The 18,459-nt window shown below is 54.3% G+C and overlaps 2 protein-coding genes across 2 annotated transcripts; one reads left to right on the top strand and one right to left on the bottom strand.

Moving 5' to 3' along the window:
• Positions 1 to 2,341: 2,341 nt before the first annotated feature.
• Positions 2,342 to 3,289, top strand: LOC142403251 (olfactory receptor 14A16-like). Its single transcript, XM_075489459.1, has one exon. It carries the CDS (start codon positions 2,357 to 2,359, stop codon positions 3,287 to 3,289), a length of 933 nt encoding a protein of 310 aa, XP_075345574.1. The 5' UTR covers positions 2,342 to 2,356.
• A 9,688-nt stretch (positions 3,290 to 12,977) lies between these two features.
• LOC142403256 (olfactory receptor 14J1-like) lies at positions 12,978 to 17,058 on the bottom strand. The gene is made up of 3 exons (XM_075489464.1): positions 16,947 to 17,058; positions 14,046 to 14,096; positions 12,978 to 13,591 (listed from the first exon to the last, which is right to left on the bottom strand). Exons 1-3 carry the CDS (start codon positions 17,056 to 17,058, stop codon positions 12,978 to 12,980), a joined length of 777 nt encoding a protein of 258 aa, XP_075345579.1.
• Between the last annotated feature and the right edge of the window lie 1,401 nt (positions 17,059 to 18,459).

Below are 18,459 nucleotides of genomic sequence, written 5' to 3'. Positions count from 1 at the left end.
CAGGCCTCAACACGGTAAGTCTTTGGCTGCAGGGCAATGCAGCTGCAGTTCCTGGAGAGATCTCCAAAAGCTGGCACATCCCATAGCCTCTGGGATCTTTCAGGAGAGCTCTCACAACTTCTCTTCTATGGAGGAGAAGAACAACCTTATGTGGCTTTTCTTCCGCTCTGTCATAGGTGCAAGACATGATGGCTGCCTTCTTCCAGGAAGGACCGCAGGGGTGTGATGCTGGGTGTGCATGCAGGGGTGCCCAGGGCTGTCCTTCAGAGCAGGGTCCCTGCACCCCAGGGTGCTGCGTGCTGGGGCAGGGATTCAGCCACCTGCCAGGGTCAGCACTCAGCCTGCCCGGGGAGCTGCCCACAGCGCTGCGGGGAGAAGCTGTGGGTGGAAGGAGGGACCCCCGGCAGGGCAGGGTCCTTCTGCTGCGTGGGTCAGGGCTGCTCACAGCTCCAGATCATGCCCAGAGCATTTCTGAGGGGACTTTTCATGAGTACGGTCATGGCAGGGGTTTCTTGCTTGAGTCTGTGCTTTCCTGAATCTGTGCTTCCACTTTTCTCTGGCTCACCTGGGTTGGATGGAAACACAGCCGTGCAGCTTAGAGAAGGGGAGGAGGCTTCTACACTGTCACCCTGAGGTGTACTAGGAGCCTCAGCAAGTGCCTTCATCCCCTGCCAGCCTACAGGTAGCACCAGCAGCACCTTTCCAGGTTCCTCAGGGTTTGTATGACCTCTTCTGTAGCCCCTGCACACACAGCGTGGCTGCAGGGCAGAGCCGGGCACACAGGGGCTGGGCTGGGCTCTGTGAGCACTGGCAGGGAAGAGACATGGGGCCAGAGAAACAGCTCCCAGCTGGGACAGCTGCAGGCAGCAGAGATGGGCAGGAAGGGAGGGAACTGCTTATGGAAACCCTGTGGCAGGAGAGATATGGCCACCTCCCGGCCAGCCCTGCACTGCAGATGCCTTCCCCGAGCAACCCCCTTCATCTCTCCTCTCCCACCCAGCACAGCCCTCAGCCCTCACGGCCATGGGGTCTAGGCTGGGAGGCACCTCTGTGTCCAGCAGACCAGCAGAAGAGGCGAAGGGCATCCATCCCTCCTGCCACGGGCCCATTTCCCAGTGACCAGCAATGGGGCTGAGGGCAACTGTCCGGCATTATCACAGTCTGGGAGGTGTTGTGCACAGCTGGGTACAGGTAACGCTGCCCTGAGTGCCCGGCTGCCTCTCCCCTGGCCTCTCTCGGCCAGACCCTCACTGCACTTTGCCTGGTTTCTCCACTTCTCTCTTTTAAATTTCTCTTGTTCTTGCTGTCAGACTCTCCGGGGATGGGAGTTTCAGCTGCAGAGTCCCACACTGATCTTGTGGGTCCCTTCATGCCGGTGTGTCCATGGGAACAGATGTCCCAGCTTCCCTCTCACCTGTGGGGCTGGGGAAAGAGTCCATTTTCTCTTTCTGAGATGCCAGCACTAGGAGGACAATTGGCTATCTCCCTGGGGTGTCCCTCCAAGCTGTGAGCTGCCCTCCAGGATGCAGACCTGTGCAGAGCACCTCTGTTTTATCTGAAAGCCCCATGGAGAAGTGCAGAGATACTACAACCGAGGAAATGCTGCTGGGTTGGTGAAATGAGCCCTGTGTGTCCTTGGCTAGAAGTGGGGTGCTGAGACCTTGAGAAAGGGTGAGACATTGCGTGGTCTGTGGTGGGTCCCTCTGCTCTCAGTAGTGTCTGGTTGTTTTTCAGGGTAAGGTAAGAGTGTGATCGCCCTCCATCTCACGAAGGTGCAATCCCAGGCCAGCTGGGAACAAGACGGAGGGACAGACCAGCTCCCTCACTCTGCACTGTGCCACAGGCAATTCTCTTGCCTCGCAGAACTCACTCGGTTCTCCCTGTGTGCAAGAGAAATGCTGAGGGGTTCTGACAATGAAGAATACTCCCCAAGTGAGATGGAGGGAGCTTGAAAAAACCCTAAAACCTCTCAAAGTGCCTTCTGCCATCCTGGATCCTTAGCACTGGGAGAGCAGATGCTGACAGGCCCTTCTGCATTAGGAGCAGTTTCATCTGACACAGCTGAACACCAGGTCTGGCCCCTGCCCACACTGTTCCCATGAAGTCACTGCCGCAGAGCAGGGCTGACTCCTGAGCAGCCAGTGGGCAGAGGCCCTTCTCCTCAGGGCACACTCACCAGCACCACCCAGAGCTCCAGGCACAGAGCTGAAGGAAGGTCTCCTAGAGAAGGAATTGGGGTGGGGGTGGTGGTGGGGTGTAGCATGGTAAAGGTCTAGTGATTGACCTCAAAGAAGTCTCCCCTAACTCTTCATTGAATCTTCCTCTAAGGACAGGCCCCCATGCCCTGAGGTAGCAGATGTCCAACAGCAGCTCCATCACCCAGTTCCTCCTCCTGGCCTTTGCGGACAAACGGGAGCTGCAGCTCTTGCACTTCTGGCTCTTCCTGGGCATCTACCTGGCTGCCCTCCTGGGCAACGGCCTCATCATCACCGCCGTAGCCTGGGACCACCACCTCCACACCCCCATGTACTTCTTCCTCCTCAACCTCTCCCTCATTGACCTGGGCTCCATCTCTACCACAGTCCCCAAATCCATGGTCAGTTCCCTGTGGGACACCAGGGCCATCTCCTACACAGGATGTGCTGCACAAGTCTTTTTCTTCCTCTTCTTGATCACAGCAGAGTATTATCTCCTCGCAGTAATGGCCTATGACCGCTACATTGCCATCTGCAAACCCCTGCACTACGGGACCCTCCTGGGCAGCAGAGCTTGTGTCCACATGGCAGCAGCTGCCTGGGGCAGTGGGTTTCTCACTGCTGTGCTGCTCACGGCCAATACATTTTCCATACCCCTCTGCCAAGGCAATGCCCTGGACCAGTTCTTCTGTGAAATCCCCCAGATCCTCAAGCTCTCCTGCTCACACTCCTACCTCAGGGAAGTTGGGCTTATTGTGTTTTGTGTCTCTTTAGCTTTTGGGTGTTTTGTTTTCATTGTGCTGTCCTATGTGCAGATCTTCAGGGCTGTGCTGAGGATCCCCTCTGAGCAGGGGCAGCACAAAGCCTTCTCCACGTGTCTTCCCCACCTGGTTGTTGTCTCCCTGTTTATCAGCACTGGCATAGTTGCCTACCTGAAACCCCCCTCAGACTGCCCATCGTTGGATGTGGTTGTGTCGGTTCTGTACTCAGTGGTGCCTGCAGCAGTGAACCCCCTCATCTACAGCATGAGGAACCAGGAGCTCAAGGATGCAATGAAGAAGCTGATTCAATCAGTAGTCTTTCAGCAGCAATAAGCCCTTCACATGTCACTTCACAAGTGATTTCCAAACTATGTGGGGTACATCCTGTACTTTGATAATCATGTCTGTGCTAATCATATTTGCCCAGGTACATCTCCATCCCTTCTGCTTCTCTAGATGCCTGAACCCAGTCTGTCTGAACCAGAGGTCTTTGCACATGTGTCTGGCACCACGGTATAGCTGGCCTCCCATGTCGTGTCTCTGTAATAAAAGGAGGTTTTCTCTGTGCCACTGTCTGCAGGTTGGGCTCTTCTTCCAAAGCAGAGGTCAGGATCAGGCTGAAAAATTGCCCCCATGAGGCCATGCTGCTGTGCTTCGGTTCTCCATGGGCTAAGGGGAGGAGGGCTTGGGGTCATGAATTAGGGAAGGAGGCCTGGACTGAGCTTTCACTTGTGGGTGCCAGTGTCCCTGGAGATGGTGATGATCAGCAGGGATCTTCCTGGGACTGTCTCCCCGTGGCTCTCATGCACCACAGCCTGCTGGCTCTGCAGAGCAGCACCACCAGCTTGGGGCCCTGCAGGGAGCATGGGAAGGGGGCAGAAGCATCCGATGAGGCCAGCACAGACACAGTCCCCTGGGGAAAGGCTCTCTAGGGGCATGGATGATCCCTGCAGAAGAGCAAAGGCACAACTCTCTAGTCCCAGGGGGAAACTGATGACACAGAGAAACTTATTTCTGCATGCAGCAGCTTGGGACAGGCTGCTCTGTCACTGGGGCAGCAGGAGCAGCCAGAGGAGTCCCAGGGCAGGAGCCTTGTGCTGGGGAGAGGGCCTGGCACAGAGGGGCTGCCAGCAGTTGGTAACAGGGATCTCCTGGAGAAAAGAGCAGGGGACACAGGGAGACACTGGCCTCTGTCTCCTCATGCTCCAGCCCTGGGGCTGATGGGGAGGCTGACCCTCCTCTGCCCCCCGAGAGCTGCTGTGCCCTTCAGAGGGGCTGGGGCTGTGCTGTGGGTGCTCCGAGCTCTGTAGCACCCTGCGGTGGGCACTGCCATGGGGCCAGCCCAGCCTGGGCTGCTGTGCTGTGCTGTGCTGTGCTGTGCTGGGGAGAGGGCAGGGGAGATGGGGAGATCCGAGGAGGGGCTGGGCTGGGCTGGAAAGTGCCCAGAAAATGCAAAAGTTAGCTGATCTGTGTGCCCATGCAGATTGAGGACACCCTCCATTGGGTTTGTGACATAGAGTCTAAGCTCATGGAATGGATCCAGGACATGAAAGGACAGGAGAGAGGGGGCTGGTCTGTGCCCTTGGTGGCATAGACAGACCAGGAAGGTGACGCAGGACAGTCATCACCGCCCAGCCTCTCTCACCGGCCATTTCCAGTACTGGCTGCTCACCTCAGGTTTATGCTGGGCTCAGTGCCTGTATCAGGGGAATGCCCAGCCCTGCCCGGTCTCTCTCCTGGCCCAGACGCTGGCAGGCCCTGGAGCATGGCTGGCTGTGAAGCCCCACAGGTGACATGGCCTCTGCTGGAGCTTGGCTAGGCTGCCTAAGAGGAAGGCCATGGGGAAAGCCCCAAGGACTGCTGTGGGCATCATGTCAGAGGGACCGTTCCCCACCCTGAATGCACCCTGTCCTGTGCTGTGCCTGCACAGTGGGGCTGTGGGACCATGTGTGGGGCCGCGGGGCTGGGACGTCCCAGGACAGGGCACAGACAGGGGACAAGAAGGAGCTGCCAGGGGATGACAGGAAGGACAGGTACAGACAAGGAATTTATGTACATTGCTTGTGCTGTGCAGGTATGAGTTTGGGAAAGGCAAAGCTCACCTGGAGTTGGTGACGGCAAGAAAATCAGGAGTGAAAAGAAGAGCTTTAATGGCTGTGTTAGAGACCAAGGCTGAACAAGGGAAATGCAGGGCTGCTGCTGACTGAGGAGGGTGATTTAATAACAGCAGACACTGATGCTGGGGCTGAGGCACTCAATGCCTTCTGTGCCTGAGTCTTTACTGAAAAGGTCTCCATGGGCTCTCTGTGCAATGAAGGGGTTCAAGGAGGAGGAGGGCACGTGTTGGCAGAGACCTCATGAAACCCCAGAAGGACAAATGGCAGTTTCTGCCCCTGCAGGGGACTCAGCGTGGTGATGGCACAGGCTGGGGGCTGCCTGGCTGGGAGCAGCCCTGTGGGAAAGGTCTTGGTGGGCAGGGAGCTGGACAGGAGGCAGCCGTGTGCCCTGGCAGCAAGGGAGGCCAGCAGGGTCCTGGGCTGTATGACCAGGAGCACGGCCAGGATACCGAGGGAAGGGATTCTCTGGAATACTCCACCCAGAATTCACATCCCCAATTCAGGAAAATATTGGTAAGCTGGAGAGGGTTTAGCAAAGGGCCCTCAGGACAGCCAGGGACTGGAGCACTTTGCCTGTGAGGAGAGGCTGAGGGAGCTGGGCTTGTCCAGCCCAGAGAAGGGAAGGCCGGGGAGCCTCACCCCATCCTGCCAGAACCTATGAGGTGGTCATGGAGAATACAGAGCCAGGCCCTTCACCATGGCGCATGGTGGGACAACAAAATACAATGGGAGGAAGGTGACGAGGAGAGGTTTAGCCAGGGCATAAGCAAAACTTTTTTCCTCATGAGCTCAGGCAAGTGCTGGAACAGGTCACCCAGAGAGGTTGTGCAGTCTCTGTCCTTGGGGGGTTTCCAACGTGGACTGAATCAAGCCTTGAACAACTTGGTCTGACCCTGGTCCTGAGAGGTTGCACTGCAGACTTCCTGAGGTCCCTTCCAACCTCAGCTCTCTTGTGATCCTATGATGACGTTGGGCCCTGTTTCTAACCGGAGCAGAGCAGATGTTTATGGGGCGTGAATCCTCCTGTGCTGTCAGTGACCATCCAAAATAAAACATCTCAAGCAGTGAAGAGAGGTTGACACCTCAGTGTGACTTGCTCTGGGCAAAGACTGAGGAGTCCTGGGCAGGGAAGGTTTTGGGGGCATGGACTCTGTGCAGGACACAAAATGATCTTGTTGTAATGCCTGTCAGATGTCAGTTAACATCAATGGAAATGAAAGTAAGGAGAACTGAAGAGAAAGAGCCAAAGCCAAGAAATGTGTCAACGCCCTGTTCAGCTTTATTTCAGTCTTTAGGGGGATTTCCTTTTTTTGAAAAGGAAAGTGTTGTCCAGAACTGGGAATGGATGTAGGATACAAATGCCTTCAGGTACAGGGACACAGACACCTGGTGCCAGTGGAGATGCCCCGGGAAGCCCTGCCCAGCCTCCACCTGCAGCTTGCAAGGTGCTCTGCTCTGCCACAGGTCCTCTCTGATAGACGCCAATGCCAGACCAGCTGCCTGGAAAAGTGCACATATTTTTTTGTTTGTTTACATTTAAAATAACATACCAGCTCATTTTCTTGAACTGAATCATTTGAGTACTTTTAAGAAATGGCAATGTTTTCCCACCATGACAGAATGGGAATTTCCTGGGAGTGTGCTAATGGCAGGAGAAGAACTATTGATCTTCCCCTGTACATGTATTACCACTCCTCTGTCTATTATTTCATCTCCCTCGTCATTCAGGTGTTTCCACCTCTCCTGATTCAATGGCCATGCCTAAGGACACCTTTTCCGTAGACTATGTGGACGTATGCCCTTCCCATTGCTCTCAGGTTTCCTCCTCCACTTGCTCTTTGGTACTTCAGATGCCTCTCAACTGTCTGGTTTCTGCTCTGAGCTTCAGGGACTTAGAAAGTTGCCCCATCTTTTAGAAGTCTAATTAACTCTTTGGTCAACACCTTAATTGTGTTTATATCTATCCTTTCTTATGTCTCTGTCTCAAACTGTTCTTGTACAGAAATCCCTTGTGAAGGGTGGAACATATTAGATGCTGCTTAGACTTGGCATACAGCTGAGGAGACAGTTTTAATGTTCATTAAATTATATCATGTTTAATTTTTGTTTGTTGGCAACGAAGAGAAAGCTTTCTGTGCCTGTGTGCAGCCAGTTCTCTAAGGAAAGCAGGCGGGAGCTGGTGCAAAGGAGCTGTACCATCCAGCTGCAGCCCTCAGTGGACAACTCTGATGTGAGGAAAAGTGATGCAAGTCTCAGGTGGCCGATGGGGGAAATGGTGGGGTTGGGGAGGTGAGGAGCAAGGTTGTCCATACAGTGTCAGACCTGAAGGGACTGCTTCTCCTGCCTGTCCAGATGCCTTCAGAAGACCCTCTGGATCAATATCCATTGTAGAATGCTGCTATCACTTCCTCTGTAAACTGAAACAGGATAGAAAATACCCTTTAAAAAAAATCCTCCTTTATGAAATCTTCTTTGAAATCTTCATCATTAAGTGAATCTTCATCGTAACTGAAGCCTCTCCAATTAGTTGTACAAGTCTTGAGGACTTGAAGAAAGTTATGTGAAGAGACATGGCTCATTAGGGCTTTCTGTATTTTAATGAGCCCCATGGTGTTTTTGGTGCTGAGTCCATGAAGATGAGGTACTCAGAGGAGACTGAAGAAACCTCTCAAGAAGTCAAAGTCAGAAGCAAAGCCCAAAGTACCTTGAAGCATTAATGGGCCCCTCTGAGGGCCGTTACTGACAAAGCCTCCCAAGGGACTCGTTAGAGCAGGTAATTGGAGGCCATGATGACAGGCAAGCAAAGGCAAAGTGCAGGCAATGCTGATGCTGAGAAAACCCTTGGCTTGTTGGATGAAGGAGGATGGCCATGCCCTGACCCCCAGGCCCTGGGAAGGGAGATCCAGTCCCTCCGGTGTGACTCAGGGCTCTTCCTTGGGATGTAGGGAGTGCAATGCCAAGTGAAGGACAATGGTACGACACCTCCCAGGCTCCCCGGGGTGGGTGCGAGGGGGCAATGAGACCCCATTACCATGAGGACAATGTTTCTCCTCTTAGGCCTTTGTGGCAGGGACATCAGCCATAGGCAAGGGGACAAAGACCTCGTTTCTGTCAGGGCCTTTCAGCCTTGCCAGCGCCCTTGGCCATCTGCACCACACGCCTCCCTACACTGTCCCATGCCTCTGCCTGTTTCCCTGCAGGCTGCAGACACCCAACGTGCTTACCCATCTTGTTCTCACCCCAGTATGTCCCTACCTGTGCTGCTGTCTCTCCATCCTTGCCAGCTCTTCCTTGAAACACAAAGCCATGGGCTGATCCAGACTCCCTCTGGGTGATGGTTTGCACCACAGCACGACCTTCAGGATGACATTTCTTTATCATGAGGTGTACTCTGGACATCCAAAGCTGCACCTTCCTGTGGTTTTCCTTTCTCATGCTCTTTCCCACTATCAGAAAAAGTGCCATCATCTCTGAAAGCAACTTTCAAGCTGTCCCGATCTACCACTATTCTTCCCTCAGCCTCCACTTCACCAGGCTAAAGAAGCCCAGGTCTCTCAGACTCTCCACACACGACCCCTAAGCCTCTCGTGGCAGACCTTCTCTGGCCACATAACTGTTCCTTCCCATTCCTCCAGAACGGGGAGCCCCACACTGGGGCACGCTACTGCAGATGTGGCCACAGCAGTGTTGAGTCAAGATGGACAATACCTCCCCTTGCCTAGGTGGCCACACTCCTCCCAGTGCAGCCCAATGTGCTCATGACCATATTCCTGTGTAGCACCACTGCCTGCTATGGCATTCCTAGTAATGCCCAAACCCTTCTGCTTGAGGTTGCTCCTCATCCTGTCATGTCTGAGCCTGCCTTGATGGACGGGTGGTGTGGTTTAACCCTGTCAGACAGCTCAGTCTCACACAGCTGCTCACTCACGGCTGACATCCTATGGTATGGAATATCCATTTGGTCAGTTGGGGTCAGCTCTTTCCCCTTGCAACTTCTTGTGCCCCCCCAGCCTACTTGCTGGTGGAGCAGCATGAGAAGCAGAAAAGGCCTTGATGCTGTGCAAGCACTGTTCAGCAGTAACTAAAACATCGCTGTGTTATCAGCACTGTTTTGGTCACAAATCCAAACCACGGCACCATATGGCCTACTGGGATGAAAAGTAATTCCACCCTAGCCAAAAAGCAATACAACAGGGTGGTTCTGCCCCCTGATGCAGAACATCAGAAGATCAGAAGGAAAAGACCCCTTCTCTTTGGAAATCACAGAATCATATAATCACAGAATCATATAGGTTGGAAAAGACCTTTAAGATCATCGAGTCCAACCATAAACCTAACACTGCCAAAACCACCACTACACCGTGTCCCTAAGCACCTCATCCAAACGTCCTTTAAATACCTCCAGGGATGGCTACTCAACCACTTCCCTGGGCAGCCTGTTCCAATGCTTGATAACCCTCTCGGTGAAGAAAAATTTCCTAATATCCAGTCTAAACCTCCCCTGGCGCAACTTGAGGCCATTTCCTCTTGTCCTATCACTTGTTACCTGGGAGAAAAGAGCAACCCCCACCTCTCTACAACCTCCTTTCAGGTAGTTGAAGAGAGTGATAAGGTCTCCCCTCAGCCTCCTTTTCTCCAGGCTAAACAGTCCCAGCTCCCTCAGCTGCTCCTCATAAGACTTCTGCTCCAGACCCTTCACCAGCTTCGTTGCCCTTCTCTGTACACGCTCCAGTAGCTCAATATCCCTCTTGTAGTGGGGGGCCCAAAACTGAACACAGCATTCGAGGTGCGGCCTCACCAGTGCCGAGTACAGGGGCACAATCACTTCCCTAGTCCTCCTGGCCACGCTATTTTTGATACAGGCCAGGATGCCATTGGCTTTCTTGGCCGCCTGGGCACACTGCTGGCTCATATTCAGGCGGCTGTCAACAAACACCCCCAGGTCCTTCTCTGCCAGGCAGCTTTCCAGCCACTCTTCCCCAAGCCTGTAGCGTTGCATGGGGTTGCTGTGGCCCAAGTGCAGGACCTTGCACTTGGCCTTGCTAAACCTCATACAAAGTTCTTGATGTTTCAGTTTGTCAAACCCAAGAGATTCTCGATGTCCATTTGGAGTGAAGGTCCATTGTGTCAGAGGTTAATGTGGGTGTGCAGATGGCTCACCTGGCTTGTGGTGCCTCTAACAAGATCACAGCAATAGGAATGAAAGTTCATGACAGCAAATAAATAAGAATAGGACAGCATAGTTAAATGAAATTGCAGTGGAAAAGCCTGGAGCTCTGCCTTGGGATAGATGATGAGCCTGTTGAGAGCTTGTGGGTGGGGATTGGCAGGCAGACCAACATGGGTGACCTTTCACTGGGTGTCTGTTGTTGACTGCTTGATCAGGAAGAAGGAGATGAGCTCTTCTTCAGGCCACTGGAAGAAGCCTCATGTTCTCACAACCTGGTCCTCCTGCTCTTGCAATTGAACCACCTAGGTAGCTGCCTGAGGAGCAAGATAGCAAGGCACAACCATCCTAAAGGTTTCTGAGGACATCGATGATAACTTCCCAAGTGTGCAGGGATGGGCTTAGGAAAGCCAAAGCCCAACTCGAGCTGAATCTGGCTAGCGACTTGAAGGAGAACAAAACCAGTTTCCACAACTACATAAAGTGCAAAAGGAAGACTATGGAAAATATACGTGGTATATGGTCCAGGATATGGAAAAGCCCAAGATAGTCAATGTCTTCGTCACCTCAGTCGTTCCTGCTAGGACCGGCCTTCAGGCATCCCAGGGCCCTGAGACCAGGGGGAAATGCTGAGTAGGAGAGACTTAGCGTTGGTGCAGGAGTCTCAGGTTAGGGAACATTTAAACAAACTGAACATACCTGAGCCTATGGGAACTGAGGGGATGCACCCACGAGTGCTGAGGGAGCTGGCCGATGACACTGCGAGGCCACTCTCGATTCTCTTTTAAAGGTCATGGTTACTGGGAGAGGTTCCTGAGGAGTGGAAGGAAGCCATTGTCAATCCTGTCTCCAAGAAGGGCAAGAAGGAGGATCTTGGGAGCTGTCAGCCTGTCTCCTCTAGCATCCTCCTGGACAGGCTGACAAAGTATAGGTTAGATAAGGGGAAAGTGAGGTGGACTGGGAACTGACCTAATAACCATGTTCAGAGAGTTGTGACCAGCAGCACAAGCCCAGCAGGAGCTGTGTTGCAGGGCACCAAAGCTCAGCCCTCAGTCTGGGAGCTGCCAGCAGGCAGTGCCAGTGGCTGCAGCACCCAAGAGACCCCCGAGCCCATGAGCAGCAGTGAGTCCTGTTCTGACCATGGAGAGCTGCTCTGGCTGCAGAGGAGCTGCTGAGAGCACGGGGTTGGCTCTACCCACAAAACATCTCCCGCACAGGTGTCTCTTGGGTCCCTGGAACCACTGCACTGACAACGTGGAGAGCTCTGCATGGCTGGGGGCTGGGGCTGGTACAAGGAGATGGGGTCTGGAATGAGGCTCCTGGGGAACCTTGTCCTGGCTGTTCATGCAGCGACAAGCCGGGCTGGATATTTGGACTGCGGGACTATTCTTGAGGGCCTCCACGATCATGGGGATGGTGTACAGTTTCCCAAGATCTCCTCCGTATGCTGAGCCCTGCAGAGGACCCAGGAGAGCTCTTGTCCTCCCTGTGGTCACAGCTGGACACTGGCTGAGGAGCTTTGTCTTGGGGTAGCTTTTGGGGTAAGGGCTGACACACAGGGTGGGGAAGGTTGTCTCAAGGACATGTGATGGGCACGGGGTCTGAACAACAGCAGCAAAATTATGTGGCTTCCGGGACAAAACTTCTTTCAATGCAAGCCCTGACACAGGGCCCCAGCCTCCCCCTCCATTCCACCCTTAAGGAGTGATGGTGGCACTAAGAGATGGCAAGCAGTGGAGACCAATCCTTCTCCAGCCACTTCCCAGGCCTGGTGGAGCACCAAGACAGCAAGGACTTCTGGCTGTGCATCGCAATCTGGCCTGCTGCTCCTGGCACCCTCCCTGTGCTCCTCACAGGGCCCCAAGCTGGCAGTGATGCTCTGCAGAGCAAGTGGGCTGTGGGACCATGGAGTGACTCCACACTGGCTGTGCTGGTCAGGGCCAGCTGGACTGGGCACTGCCACTGAGCTCCTTGCCAGGGGTCTAAAGCTGTGGAAGGAGCTCAGAGCATTTCTCATGGATCGGGATGTCTTCCGGTGTGCAAAATGAACCATCCTTGGGCTTTGACTGAAGGAGATGTGTCTCACCCTCCAGTCTCCTTTTTCTGATCTTGCTGGGTCCCCACGGCCTCCCCTGGCATGGCAGAGCCCTTGTTTGCTTGTGGATACTTAAATATAGTGCTTTGCCTTTGGGTGACTCCACCTTGGATGGTCCCTTCCTTTGGGATGGCCACCCCCAGGCTCATCATTTCCTTGTAGATGCCCTCTTCTGTCCTGGGGACTCCAGTTTCCCCTCCAGAAAGCTGGGCAGCTACCATTCAGCTCTGCTGCATGCAGGAGAGCCCTGGGCAGGCAATTTGGAGCCCATTCACCATCTCCCGTGGCAGGGGCCACACGCAAATGAGAGCTGAGTCCAGCCCTCATTCCCCAAAATGTCTCCCAGTGCCCTCTCCCTCTGAGCCCACTGAGAACCAAGCTCAGCAACAGGCCATGGTGAGTGCAGTTCCTGGAGCCTCGTCCTGACTTCAGCAAAAAGAAGAGCCCAGCCTTCAGGAGCTGCCATGGGGAGATACCATTTATTACAGAGATGCTCCTCAGTAAGCCAACTCTGACACATTTCCCAAAGGTAGGCACAGCCAGGCCACGCTTCTGGAGATCAGAGATGTATACAAATATGCCTGTATAACCATGATCATCATGGGAAAAACTGGAATTAATCAGTGAGGAGAGATGGGCAGCTTACTGTTGCTGAAGGTGAAACCATTGAATTTGTTTTCTCAGGGCATCCTTGAGCTCCTGGTTCCTCAAGCTGTAGATGAGGGGGTTCACTGCTGGAGGAACCACCGCGTAGAGAACAGCCACCACCAGATTCAGGGATGCGGAGGAGATGGAGAGGGGCTTCAGGTAGGCAACCATGCCAGTACTGACAAGCAGGGAGACCACAGCCAGGTGAGGGATGCATGTAGAAAAAGCTTTGTGCCGTCCCTGCTCAGAGGGGACCCTCAGCACAGCCCTGAAGATCTGCACATAGGACAGCGCAGTGAAAACAAAACAAACAAGGAATAAAATGGTGCTAACCACAATAAGCCCAACCTCGCTAAGGTAGGCCTCTGAGCAGGAGAGCTTGAGGATCTGGGGGATTTCACAGAAGAACTGGTCCAGGGCATTGCCATGGCAGAGGGGTATGGAAAATGTAATGACAGTGTGAAGGAGAGAATTCAGAAACCCACTGCCCCAGGCAGCTGCTGCCATGTGGACACAAGCTCTGCTGCCCAGGAGGGTCCCGTAGTGCAGGGGTTTGCAGATGGCCACGTAGCGGTCATAGGCCATGACGGTGAGCAGATAAAACTCTGCTGACATCAAGAAGATGAAGAAAAAGACCTGTGCAGCACATCCTGCATAGGAGATGTCCCTGGTGTCCCACAGGGAATTGGCCATGGATTTGGGGACAGTGGTGGAAAGGCATCCAAGGTCAAGAACAGATAGGTTGAGGAGGAAGAAGTACATGGGGGTGTGGAGGCGGTGGTCACAGGCTACGGCGGTGATGATGAGGCTGTTGCCCAGGAGGGCAGCCAGGTAGATGCCTAGGAAGAGCCAGAAGTGCAAGAGCTGCAGCTCCCGTGTGTCCATGAACACTAGGAGGAGGAACTGGGTGATGGAGCTGCTATTGGACATTTCCTGCTTCTGGGCATGGGGGGCTGTTGAAGAAGGGAAAGGCAGTGAGAAGTTAGGACAGATTTTCAGGAAGAAAACAAGAATGTTTCATTTTATAATTTTCTTTATTTTCTTTAAATACTTCTGTCATACCTGGGCAATCTTCTTCGGAGTTAGAAATCCTCGGCATTTCTGTCGTGAGACCTGAGTAGCAAAAGATTTCACTGTCACTCAGTGCAGGCTGTCAGGAGCTGGTCTGTCTGTCTTGTTCCCAGCTGCCCTGCACTCGTGTGTGCTTGAGTTGGAGGATGATCACAGTCCTATGTTACCCTTTAAAGAAACCACACCCTGCTGAGAGTAGAGGGGTCCGGACTCAAAGCTCAGGATCCGAACTTCTCTTTCTTTCACAGGGTGTCTGAGGGTGGCCTCAAGACTCCCCTTCTAGGCAAGGACACGCAGGGCACCTTTCAGCTGCCAGCCTACAGTTGCTCAACACCATTTCCACAGTCTTAGCACCTCTGGGGCTCCTTTATGGGTGTCTCAGGTATCACACAGATGCTGTGAGACAGCTGTGCCTGGTGTCAAGCTCACAGCCAGGCAGGACACTGCAGGGAAATGGTCAAGTGTTCTGCAGAGAGGATCTCCTTTGGGGAGAGCCATTCATTTCACAGTCTCACAGGCCACATTTCCAGGAACTCCACGGGATAGAAGGGGGCTGGGACACCTCACCCCCGCACAGCCCCCTGCCTAGCAAGGCTTGAAGGGTCAGTGTCAGAAACTCCCCCAACCCCACGGAGCCCAAAGGCAGGAACAGGAGCAGCACAGGAGGGAAAGTGGGAAATGAAGGAGCTGCACCACAATCCTTCTGCCAAGAGAGGCAAGAAGAGAGACAAAGGCACTTGGGAAAGTCGTCACCGTAACCAGCCGTGCACACAGCCTCACATACAGCCATGCTGCACGGCAGTCACGCTCGGTCCCTGTGCTCTGCAGAGGGAAATGGGCACTTGGCTGGAGAGAGGCACCTCTCCTCTGCTGGAGCTCTGGCTGCAGAGGGGACGGCTGATGCCTGGTGCCCCACGGCCATGAGGGCAGAGACTTTGCTGGGTCAGAGAGGCGGCAAGGGGGCTTGCTCAGTGGAAGGTGACCACACTGGAGGGGGTGACAGGGAGTTTTCCCCATTCTCCTTCCCATGACATTACTATTTTTAGTTTTCTCTTCTTCTTCCCTGCCCACCCCTCTGCTTCTTGCACCTTTTCCACCTGCTTCCCTGCCCCACATCCTTTTCCTCACAGCAAATTCTGAGAGACCCCATCCCACCATCTGTGCACTCAGTTCTGCCCTACAGAACACTCCCCGTGGGAGCGCACTGTCTAGGGACATCTCCCTGCTTGCAGGTGGTAAAGAGCAGGTCAGAGAAACGGTGATGTTGCCAGCAGAGGTGATGCTGGTGCTGCCTGTAGGCTGAGGGGTAGGTGAAGCCAGTTTATGAGGTTCCCAGCAGACCTTCTGATCACGTAACAGTTCAAGAATCCCAGTCAATTCTCAGAAGTGGCAGCTCCTTTTCCCTTTACAGCCCCACAGCATGAAATTGAAGCCTAAGAGAAGCACCTTCCTTTCCAGGTAGCCCCTGCCTGCACCTTCCTCTTGAAACATCCCCTTGGAAATGCCCTGGGGCTGATCTGGAGCTGTGAGCAGCCCTGACCCATGCAGCACCCTCTTGAGAGCAGAAGGACCCTGCCCTGCCCTGCTGGGGGTCCCTCCTTCCACCCACAGCTTCTCCCCACAGCACCGAGGGGAGCTCCCCAGGCAGGCTGAGTGCTGACCCTGGCAGGCAGCAGAGTCCCTGCCCTGGCACACAGCACCCTGGGGTGCAGGGACCCTGCTTGGAGCCAGGGGCAGCCCTGCCTACACACCCAGGTTGGCACCCCTGCAGCCATCCCTGGGAGGAGGGAGCTGTCTCCACTGTCCCTCTGATGGTGCAGCAGGCAAGCCCTGCTCTGGAGCACGTCCTCTTCCTCCTCCACACCAGAAAAGCCAGGAGAGCCATGCTGGCAGGTCCTATCAGCTGTGACATGTGCCAGGTCTAGGAGACACTTCCAGGGACTCATCTGCATTGCCCTGCAGCCAGAGACTTACCGTGTCAAGGGCTGTGAAGATTTCTCCAGCAGTGATCTGTCACCTCTCCTCCCACCCCAGGAGCTCTCTCTCGCTCTTCTTGTCTGCCCTCAGTGCCTGCAGGCAGTGCCCTCAGCCCTGCTGCCCTTTGCAGAGGAGCTGCTCCTGGGCAGAGCTGTCTCTCTGCAGCGCTGCCCGCTTGCCAGGAGCTCCCTCCATGCCAGGAGCCCAGCCCAGCTCAGCAGCAGAGGACCAGCCCAAGGCAGCACTTTCTCTGCCCCCTCTGGGCTCCCTCCAGGTGTCCCTGGGGCTGCAGGGGAACCTGCTGGGAAACAGGCTGAAGGCAGCACTCATGTTCCCTCCCTCAGCTGGGGAGAAATACTTCTTTCTAGAAGAGTCATTTCTCCCAATAAGAAAAGAGTTGGGCATGGGAATCACCTTTCCTTGTCTCAGCATTACACAGGACACCCAGGCAGGGACAGAGAGGGGTCTCATTTACCCCTGCTGAGGGAGGGAGTCAGTGAGTCAAGTGAGGCATCTCATCCTGGCTGTAGTCCTGGGGCTGGAAGGGGACTCAGCTCTCACCTATGGCTGCCACAGACCCACAGGAGGTGGGATTCCTCTGGCCTCAGTTCAGGTGGGCACAACATAGGCACCTGCTGCCTGGGAGCTGCTTGTCTCAGCTCCCATGGTCACTAGTGGAGATGGAGGCCAGGAGTGAGCTGTTCAGCCTCAAACACCTGGTGACATCTGAGGGGCCAGAGGTGTCCGAGATACATGGCAGGTCACTGCAAGCTCTAATGGAGCAGTTCATAGAGACAGGGCAGTATCTGGAGCCATCGTCTTTGAGTTTAGTGGGGAACTCCTTTGGCCAATAGCAGATGCCCACATTTAGGACAACTGAACTTGTCCCTACTCCTTACATCCAGGGCAGCCTACTGAGGTAGTCAGGGGACCAGCTGTAGTCTTTGCCATAGCCATCAGCCATCTTCCCCATCAGCTGTATAAGCCAGATCACCATTGACTGTAATGGCAGATGTCTCATGGACATCCCTACATCGCCTAACCTAATTCAGGGCAGCTGCTCAGCGGCCACATACAGGCCTGTCGTGCTATGTGAGATGCCAGGGCTCTCCAGCACAACCGCGTGTGGCTGGCAGGGACCGCACAGGACCTACGGGAAAGGCATCCGCCTTCAGAGTGGGTGCGAGACAGACACTCCAGGTGGCATGTCTGATAGAATCAGTTTCTGTTGGCCAGCAACTGAATCCCACCACTGCAATGAGGCAGGGTCTGACCCACCTCCATCCAGTCGATGCAGGGCACTTCACGAGCAGGAAGCACATCACACCGGGATCTCCACTCATTTGCCTACTCCCAATCTCTGCCAGTTCTTCTTAAAGCCGTCTTTTATTCATCCGCTTGATGATACAACCAAGGAACCATCCAAGGATTTTCCCAGTGTTCCTGGATCACAGGATGGCACCACCCAAAGACAATTTCAGCAGCATCTGTCCTTCCTTGAGATCAGCTTCACCTCCACCACAGGCCCTCCAGGGGCTGCAGAGACACCACAGACAGCAAAGCCCTCTCCTGCCAGGAATGCTGAGCCCAGGCCTGTTTTTCTCTGGCCTTGGGGAGAGAAGCGTTTCCTCTTTCTGTGCCTTTCCATTGCCATCTGCCATCCCCTCCAGCATATGGAGGGCCTACCCTCCAGCGTATGGAGGGACCATATCTGGTCTCAAGCAAAGCATTTGCATACATTGGGTCTTGGGAACTTGGTCCTGGCTTTGCCTGTGACAAGTTTGAGCTTGTCCCCAGTGCCACAGCTGAGGTGATGCAGCCCAAATGTGCATCAATGCCCTCAGCCTGGGGCACAGACAGGAGGAGCTGGAGTCCCATGTGCCACTATAGACTTTTGTCATTGATGCAATAAATGGTGAGGTGTGGTGGGACAGCTCACAGAGGTGCTGCAATGGTGCACAGGGGCTGTTCAGGAGAGGCAGGCCGGGAAGATGGGGAGGGGCATGCCCTCCATCTGAGGGAGCTTGTCGTAGATATGGTGCTCCTCTACAGGATGTGCAACAGGTTGGGTGAACCCTTGTGGGTGAGGGTCAGAGAAGAGGCCACTTAGTGCAGCATCCTGGTGGGAGATGAAGAACCTGCAACCAGGGTAAGGAAGTGGACTAAACCTTATTTAAGCAATGCAAAGAAGTCCCTCGATGAATGACGCCAGGTCTTATTGGGGACTTTAATGACCCTGACACTCACTGGAAGGGGAGCACAGCAGGATGCCTACTGTCCAGCAGGTTTCTGGGTCTCTTGGGACAACTTCTTTGCACAGCTGCAAGGTAGGCCAACAAGGGTGATGCTCCCCTGAATCCAGTCCTTGCAGAGGGAGAGCTGACCAGGGATGTGAAAACCAGTGTGAGCCTGGGCTGTGGTGACGATG

Source organism: Mycteria americana, unplaced genomic scaffold, assembly GCF_035582795.1.
Source record: "Mycteria americana isolate JAX WOST 10 ecotype Jacksonville Zoo and Gardens unplaced genomic scaffold, USCA_MyAme_1.0 Scaffold_148, whole genome shotgun sequence".
NCBI lineage: Eukaryota > Metazoa > Chordata > Aves > Ciconiiformes > Ciconiidae > Mycteria > Mycteria americana.
This window is presented reverse-complemented; position numbering and strand designations above follow the sequence as displayed.

Coding starts and splice junctions, on each gene's coding strand:
- LOC142403251 (XM_075489459.1), top strand. CDS start 2,357: ATGTCCAACAGCAGCTCCATCACCCAGTTCCTCCTCCTGGCCTTTGCG.
- LOC142403256 (XM_075489464.1), bottom strand. CDS start 17,058: ATGTCCATGAGACATCTGCCATTACAGTCAATGGTGATCTGGCTTATA. Junction 14,097..16,946: donor CTGGTCCCCTGACTACCTCA/GTAGGCTGCCCT, acceptor TTTGCTACTCAG/GTCTCACGACAGAAATGCCG. Junction 13,592..14,045: donor CTCCGAAGAAGATTGCCCAG/GTATGACAGAAG, acceptor TCTTGATGTCAG/CAGAGTTTTATCTGCTCACC.